We start from the raw sequence: 8,540 nt of genomic DNA, 5'->3' as shown, positions 1-8,540 counted from the left end.
GGTTAGTAGAGAGGTTGTTCCCTTTAAGTGCTGATTCTGGGTCTTGAACAAGAGGCCTCACCCTCTCATTGGCTTGAGAGGGATTCAATTTGTTGATTGGATCACAAATCAATTGTTCATTAGGGGATCAGTGGGATTTAAGGAACAAGAGGTAATTTTGGGGGTAAAACAGATATTCGACCCAGCCGTTACTACGAACAACCTGTGAAGGGTTAACTTACTAATCATGATTATATCGAGTGGACATAATATATCTACAATGAAGGGAGTTTAGCTATGGGCTTTAGTAGAATCACCCATTAGTTAATGAATGGGGGTGAATTCGGTCTAATGAGTTTAGTCAATTAATCTCGGATCGTTGGAACCCATGATCTGTAGGTCCACGAGGTCCCCCTACTAGCTCGTAAATGTATTAGCTCTAGAATAGCGTGATAAGTAAGTTTGAAACGTTCAAATTAGAATTAAATGAAATTCAAGAAATAATATTTAAATATGATTTAAATATTTGAAGATGGAATTGTGTAAAAATAATATTAAATTAGTTAGAATTATTTAAATTGTTTAAATAATAATTATTAATTTTATTAAGAAAATTAATTTGTGAAATTAAGTTTGTAAAATTAATAATATTTTCAATTTTATTAAATGAAATTGATTTATGAAATTAATTTTTGATAAATTGAAAAAGAGAAGAAAAAACACAAAATGGAAAATTAGTTTTTTCCATTGTCTTCATCAAGTAACTCATTAACAACTCACTTCTTGGTCTTCATTTACTCCAAGCATGAGCTGCATCTCATGCAGCAAATCACTTTGCATGAATGTCTACAATATATTGAAGAGATTGAGGTGTATTTGAGGCAAGGGCAACCGATAGAATTTCTTTGAAAATTCGAGTGAAGAAGCTGTTCTTCAGTTGGGTTGCTACAGTGATTTTATCTCTGAATTCCTTTAATTCAGGCTTATTTTGAGTCCCACAACTCAATCTAGAGCACCAAGACGATAGTAGGGAAGATGTTGGGGTTGTCTACAACAAGATTTAGAGGAGATTAGCAGCTGGTTTCAAGCTTTGGGGAAATGCTACAAAGGTATGTCATGAAACCCATTTATTATTGCTGAAGTATGCTTTCATTTCGACCAAAATTAAAGAATTAGAGTGCTTATTGATCTTGGTCCAGCATGCTTTCATTTCGGTCAAAATTAATGAATTAGAGTGCTCATGCATCCTGGTCACTTTCGCTGTACGATGGTACATTCCAATATACACATACATACATACATACTTCAAAGTTAATATGTAGTCCAAGTGGGAGATTGTTAGAATATTTAACCAATTTTTTTTTTGTTATAATCAAAATGTGAACCACATATTGGTATAGTTATATTATTTGGCTATTTAAATAACCTGATTAAAGTAACCTATAATTAAATAGGTCTATAGACTATTATTGAATATGAAATTTGATTAAGTGGATACTCAATTAACTATTACAGGCATTAATGTGATGTACTAAAAGTTTATAAATAGGATGCAAGGATTAAGGTCTCCAATATGCTAAACATAGTCAGTTCTGATGCTTCCCACGTCAGGGAGAGAATTTAAAATTTTGGGATGTTTAGTTGAGGAAAATCTTACTCGAATTGCAATTTTTGATCTGATCGTTTATATTCTTATTTGAACAATTCAATATGCATGAATTATATAGATTAATTTCATTATTTCAACCGTTGCAAACTTACTTAGATAGTGGCCACTTAACATAATGAGCCAGAAACAAACAAAAATGTTTTTAAGAAACTTTTCACAGGGGTTGTGTTTAGGGAGGCTTGGAAAGCTACGTCCATCTTGAGAATTGAAGATAAAAGTGTGATACAGTGTTGTAGGAAAGCAATAGTTTCCAAACCCGTAATGGAAATTCGGGAAATCGGGGGTTGGTATTCAATTCCTCGGCTCAGTCAAGCCGATTGCGAGGTTGTTGGATTGGGTAATGGTAGTGGTTGGCTTCCCCATCACTTGGACTTCACATCTTTTTCTCTATTATTTATATATCTCTAACCGACAATACCCAGATGCGATTTCCTATCGTCATTCTCCTTCTCTTTCACCCCATTTCTGTCTGTGCTTCCATCTCTTTTCTCTCTTCATCACTCTTCAATTTCAATTCTACCCATTTTTGCTTCCCCCCATATATTTCACATTGTCCTTTTTTTCCCCCCATTGATTTGCAGGTTGCTGCTTCCGATCTTAGCTGCTACACCACATAAGGGAAGAGAAGATGAAGGTGATTGACAAGATCCGGGAAGCCACCACCGGCGATGGCGGCAGAGTGGTTTTTTCCTTTGAGTACTTCCCACCCAAGACGGAGGACGGCGTTGATAATCTGTTTGAGAGGATGGACCGCATGGTGGCTCATAATCCTTCCTTCTGCGACATTACTTGGGGCGCCGGTGGCTCCACCGCCGATCTCACCCTCGACATTGCCAACAAGATGCAGAACATGATCTGTGTTGAGACTATGATGCATCTCACCTGCACCAATATGCCTGTTGAGAAGATCGACCATGCTCTTCAGACTATCAAATCCAATGGCCTTCAGAATGTCCTCGCGCTTCGCGGTGACCCTCCCCATGGACAGGACAAATTTGTCCAGATCGAAGGCGGCTTCGCTTGTGCTCTCGATCTTGTACTCTCTAAAGCTTCGTCTCTGTTCGTTTTCTTCTGTTCTGTCGGTTTGCTTTCTAAATGTTTCCATTTTTTATTCCTAGGTTAAACATATCAGGGAGAAATATGGTGACTACTTCGGCATTACTGTAGCTGGATATCCAGGTTTTCTTTATTTTGATCGAAAGTTATAGATCTACTTACAGCTCCCTTTTCTTTCTTTTCTTTTCTTTTTTTTTTTTTTTTGTAACTAACGGAATGCTAATGGTTACTTATATTCTGTTCTTCTCAGAGGCACATCCGGACGTGATTGGAAGCAATGGTGTGGCGACGCCTGAAGGCTACCAGAGCGATCTGGCTTATCTTAAGAAAAAGGTGACTCTCATCTTAAAGCAATTTTAATTCATCTTCACCTGTTCTTACATGGGTTACTTTATATATGTTAATTTGTTTGTTTGTTTTTGTTTATTTTATGCTTGCTGTTATTTTATTATTTTGTTTTTCGTTCTTCTCAGTTTGATGCTGGGGCTGATCTGATTGTTACCCAACTCTTCTATGACACTGACATTTTCCTCAAGTTCGTCAATGATTGTCGTCAAATTGGAATTACTTGTCCAATTGTACCTGGTATTATGCCCATCAATAATTACAAAGGTTTCTTACGTATGACTGGCTTTTGCAAAACGAAGGTACTAACCTCTCTGATCTTTATTAATGGTCTTGATATAGATTATATGCATCCAGACTTGTTTGTCGCCCTCCATGATACTTCAAAATTTACAATCAGTGATCATCAATTTTTTGTTTTTCTTCTCTAAAGAGAAGTTACTTTGATGTATAATGTTAAATTGTTTCTCTTCTACCTGTATGTGTGATTTTTGAAAACTTGCAGATTCCAGATGAGATTATGGCTGCCTTAGAGCCTATCAAGGATAATGAAGAAGCTGTCAAAGCTTATGGAATTCACCTCGGAACTGAGATGTGCAAGAAGATTTTGGCCCATGGAATCAAGACTCTACATATTTATACACTGAATATGGAGAAATCGGCATTGGCTATACTAATGGTATATTCCAGTATCCCAATCAAACGCATTCTAGTCTTACGTACAATTATTGATTCTATGGGTAATTTTGTCTGTGGATGCCCTGGTACAAGGGAAGTTTCTGAAGCTTTTGTTGACGTATGCTCAGATTCTGGTGTATTGGTGGGGGGCTGCCATTTATTGAATTTGGCTTTCTTTCCTTTCTTAACTCTTCGTTCATGTTTTATTTGGACAACTAAGAATCTGCATCTACATTTGTAAGTAAACTTGTAAGGACCCATAAAGTAATTGTTACTATGAAAACTTCTGAATGTAAATTGCTGACAAGCCTTTTAAAAGTATGTTTGGAGCACTGGTATAATTAACTTATACTAAGAGGAATATGACACTCATACACTCGTATACTTGTTGAGGATAAATAATACTATAACATGACATAGGTTTTTGTTGATTGGATGTCCTTAGGCTTCTTTTTCTATGATAATGGAATTCATACTTCGTTGTTCTTTTACTTTTTTTCATATATTATTGTTGTTGTTGTTGTTGTTTCGGAGTCTTGTAGTTTATTTATTTATTTTTGGTGGTTATATCTATGTCAAAGTGCACTTCTATACTCGTGGCAGAATCTTGGTCTGATTGAAGAGAGCAAAATCTCAAGATCCTTACCTTGGAGGCGACCCACAAATGTTTTCCGTGTCAGGGAAGACGTTCGCCCAATCTTCTGGTATCTCTTATGCTTATTGCAAAATGAGGATGCATTCCTAATGATTTTGGATGCATAAAATTGTTTTACAGTAGGTTAAAATTAAGATATAGCTGATCTATGTAGTTGTTGATCGCAGGGCTAATCGTCCTCGAAGCTACATATCGAGGACCATAGGTTGGGACCAGTATCCCCATGGTAGATGGAGTGATTCTAGTAATCCTTCATATGGGGCACTAACTGACTATCAGGTATGAATAATAAACTAGAACTTGTAAATACATGATCTTTGTGCGTGATATTTGTTAATACATTCTCTATGTTTATATTTGTTATATATATATATATAAATAGAGAGAGAGAGAGAGCTGTAGGAAGGAGATTTCCTTTTAACATCTGAGTTATTTCTCGTTGACTGTCTGAAAACTAGTTTTGCGTTCTCCCATGGATCACATCAGTCTATAATTGTCCAACTCTGGTGATCTGCATGAATTTGAGACTTGAAAGTAGTCTTTGAGAAACCTTTCCCGCATGATGTTTGTTTAGGTGTTTGATTAGCTGGCACCATGACATAATGAAAACAGAATTCTGTTCAGTCAAATGAATCTTATTATAGCTTACTTTAGGAAAAGATATTAATTGTAAAGAAAGCCAGTACCAAATTCTGTTGGAAGCTTGTGGTAGACTTTTGCCTCCAAATAATGTTTGTTTTTAGTGTTATTACAGGCAAGCTGGTGAGATGATTTATTTTTCATGTTTATGTAAAGAATTAACACTTCTAAGAGCTAAAAATTAAACTTTATTCGAACTTTATTTGTACATTGTTATAACACTTCAGACCTGGTTTCTAGCGTACAGAAGTTTAATCAGTGTTATTTTTGCTTTGTTTTGCACTTTAAGTTTATGCGGCCACGGGCACGTGACAAGAAGCTTCTTGAGGAATGGGCTCTCCCATTGAAAAGTGTAGAGGATGTTTATGAGGTACTGTTCCTAACCAAGAGTGTAGAGAAATTTTGTTATAACTGCTAGCGATTGACTAGAAATGTTTGATTGCTTCGTATCAGAAATTTATGAAGTACTGCCTTGGAAAGTTGAGAAGCAGTCCTTGGTCTGAATTAGAAGGTCTTCAGGCTGAGACAAGGATAATAAGCGAACAGCTTGGAAAACTAAACATGAAAGGTTTCCTTTCTATCAACAGCCAACCAGCAGTCAATGGAGAAAGATCTGATTCTCCTTCCGTAGGTAAATACAAATTAATGCATTTATACAATTAACTTTTTTGACAGCACAACTGAGTAAATGTTTGAAAAAGTAGGAAAAGTACTGCAACACTAAAACCAAACTAGGTAATTAGTAAAAACTAAAAACAATATATTTTTGGGGGATTTTCAAAAATTGAAAAATAAGGGAAACTATTTACACAAAATAGCAAAATTTTAATCTTTTTTTTTAGAGACGGATAGAAGTCTATCAGTGATAGAAACTGATAGAAGTCTATCCGTGTCTATTACTGTTGTTTTGCTATTTTTATTAATAATTTGACATTTTTTTCTATATGTGAAAAATTTCCTATATTAGTTGCCAAGTTGCCTATTGCTAAATTTGACTTTATTACATTCTTTTGTAAATAATTATTAATATATTAATCAATTTAAGACTCTTTGATTGACTTATAACTTCACGAGTAGTATGAAGAATAATGAACGATTCAAAGAGTCCTAAATTAATTAATATATTAATAATATTTATAAAAGAATGTAATAAAGTAAAATTTAGCTTTATTATGTTCCTTCAATTTCAAGCTTGCTCTGCACACGTCCCTGAACTTTTAAATGTAGTGTTTCAGTACTTAACTTTCAATTATTCTGTTTTAATCCGTGAGCCATGCAGTATGTTTTTAGTCTTTACTGGAGACTTGCTTTGAAACCAAAACAAGTTGATAACAAAGAAATTATGCTATCATCCTGCATTGAATAATCTAGTATAGAATTGCATGAGAACCTGTAGACTTTCAGAAACTAACCATAATTTAGCATCAGGGGTTGAGGGAGTGAATTTAATATGCCCAAGGGAATGAAGCCCACTTAGTTTCCATTCATATTCCTCTTGAAAATCAGAAACCAGTGTTGGGCCCATCTCTCAAATACTATTAATGGTCATTTGAAGAGATGAAACACGTGTAGTCACTAGTCAGTATCCCACCAGGATCAAATTCTTTGGCCTCCCCACTTTAGAAGTAGTTGGAAAATAATATGAAGTGGAACTCTACGTTCCCCTAATTGATGATTAAGCATGATATTTTGATGGTGTGGTGTGTAAACTTTAACCATGAATAACATTTTAAGTAACAAAACAACCATCATGTTCTTGAATTGCCCGTTTCTAGGGAGAGGGTTACCTTCCCCTCTGCTAGGTAGGAGCGTAACAGGAGGAATTTGTCTGCAAGACAATTATATTCTTGCTGGAAAGTTCTATACTTGGTCTCTACTCTTTTTTTAGTGATCTAATTAGGTTCTAACTTCTGAAATTTGTACCAAATGGCGGCAGAATGCTTGTTTAGTAATATGACCAGTGTTGGGACGATTGCTAATGATTTACAGGATGGGGTGGACCAGGAGGTTACGTTTATCAAAAGGCATACATCGAGTTTTTCTGTTCCAGGGAAAAGTTGGATGTTGTTGTTGACAAATGCAGGTCTCTTCCATCTCTAACCTACATGGCGGTGAATAAGGAAGGCATCTGGGTATCCAACATCACTCAAAAGGATGTGAATGCTGTAACATGGGGAGTTTTCCCAGCCAAAGAGATCATCCAGCCAACCGTTGTCGATCCTGCCAGTTTTCTTGTGTGGAAAGATGAGGCATTTGAGATTTGGTCAAGGGGATGGGCTGCCTTATATCCCGAGGGCGACCCCTCTCGAAAATTGCTTGAAGAGGTTTGTACACTTGCTATATCTTTTCAGTGCTCAATTAATTTCTGGTTTGTCTTTTCCTCGTATCATCCAACAGTAGAGAAGTGTGTGGAGTAGGATTATTAAATAGGCTTTGCATAAATGTATGGTGTCAAATGTCATTGAAAGGCTTAATTTAGTAAGATTAAATGTTGTTTTATCTATAAGGTTAATTAGAAGTTGAGAAGTTATCTGGAGGATTATTATTGATGACAAAGCGCTATACCATTTGTTTCAGATACAGAGCAGCTATTACTTGGTGAGCTTGGTGGATAACGATTATGTCAATTCTAACCTCTTTGCTGCTTTGGAGGACTTCTGAGATGAGCTCTGCTATTTCTTTCCATGATTCCAGTTTTACTTTTATCTTTCGATTTCTCATTGAAGCCTGGATAAGGTTAATTCAAGAAGAATTTTATTTTATTTTTTTTCTGTTTGTTTGAGTTTATAATATAATTCCCAAAAGGGTTGTCCATTTTATTACATTAAAAGCAATTTTGGGATTTTAAACTTCCTGAAGTTGGATGTAATGTATCATTCATTTGTGACTCAAGTATTTAGATTAAAAATATCTCTAAGGGGGTATTTTGTTTGAGATTTTATAAATCTTTGGGAATAAAATATATATAAGAATATGTAATTTTATAATTATAGATAACTGTATTTGATTGTGCATGAGAAATATTATTAGAATTTTATGAATAAAAATTATGTTTGTATTTAATTATGAAATTAAGTATGACTATCTTATATAAATTTAATAGATTAATTAATTGAATACTTAATATCATTTAATATATGGATAAAAATGAATTAATTAAGCATAAATTATAATAGGGTTGTTTTCAAATATAGGAAAATGAATCAAAATATTTGTAAATAATAGTAAAATATCACCGTTTATCTGTGATAGATCGTGATAAAAAACGATATACTAGTATCTGTGTCATGATAGATATAGATAATAGTCGATAATTTGTTATTATTTGTAAATGTTTTTAGCAGTTTTGTCATTTAAAATGATTTTTCTTATAGATATTTGAAAATTGAGTAATTTACCATTAAGATTAACCAAGTAATATATTTAGTGAATGTCATTAATTTATAAGAGAAATGCTTATAAATAGAAAAATCCCCAAATATTTGTACTTTATAGCAAAAAGTTTCAAAAGTGTTTTAT

General features: G+C 34.4%; 1 protein-coding gene across 3 annotated transcripts; it reads left to right on the top strand.

Annotated features, from left to right (window-relative positions):
* Nucleotides 1-1,819: 1,819 nt before the first annotated feature.
* LOC120067341 (methylenetetrahydrofolate reductase (NADH) 2-like) lies at nucleotides 1,820-8,011 on the top strand. 3 transcript variants are annotated; one of them, XM_090308026.1, is made up of 12 exons: nucleotides 1,820-1,985; nucleotides 2,230-2,684; nucleotides 2,767-2,827; nucleotides 2,955-3,037; nucleotides 3,178-3,351; nucleotides 3,555-3,728; nucleotides 4,331-4,431; nucleotides 4,550-4,661; nucleotides 5,311-5,391; nucleotides 5,475-5,652; nucleotides 7,011-7,345; nucleotides 7,599-8,011. In XM_090308026.1, exons 2-12 carry the CDS (start codon nucleotides 2,277-2,279, stop codon nucleotides 7,680-7,682), a joined length of 1,791 nt encoding a protein of 596 aa, XP_090164152.1. In that variant the 5' UTR covers nucleotides 1,820-1,985; nucleotides 2,230-2,276; the 3' UTR covers nucleotides 7,683-8,011. The 3 variants fall into 3 exon arrangements, with proteins under 3 accessions (XP_090164152.1, XP_038874836.1, XP_038874837.1); XM_039018908.2 differs by having other exon boundaries at nucleotides 1,847-2,115; XM_039018909.2 differs by lacking the exon at nucleotides 1,820-1,985 and having other exon boundaries at nucleotides 2,139-2,684.
* The last annotated feature ends 529 nt before the right edge of the window (nucleotides 8,012-8,540 follow it).

This window comes from Benincasa hispida, chromosome 12, assembly GCF_027475165.1.
Source record: "Benincasa hispida cultivar pf3 chromosome 12, pf3_genome.v1.1, whole genome shotgun sequence".
Lineage (NCBI taxonomy): Eukaryota > Viridiplantae > Streptophyta > Magnoliopsida > Cucurbitales > Cucurbitaceae > Benincasa > Benincasa hispida.
The sequence above is the reverse complement of the archived record's forward strand: the minus strand, read 5'-3'. Positions and strand labels throughout refer to the sequence as shown.

What these genes read in the sequence shown, in the direction of transcription:
- LOC120067341 (XM_090308026.1), top strand. Translation starts at nt 2,277, where the DNA reads ATGAAGGTGATTGACAAGATCCGGGAAGCCACCACCGGCGATGGCGGC. An exon ending in CTGGCTTTTGCAAAACGAAG is followed by an intron (nt 3,352 to 3,554) that starts GTACTAACCTCT and finishes GAAAACTTGCAG; the next exon opens with ATTCCAGATGAGATTATGGC. An exon ending in CGGCATTGGCTATACTAATG is followed by an intron (nt 3,729 to 4,330) that starts GTATATTCCAGT and finishes TACTCGTGGCAG; the next exon opens with AATCTTGGTCTGATTGAAGA.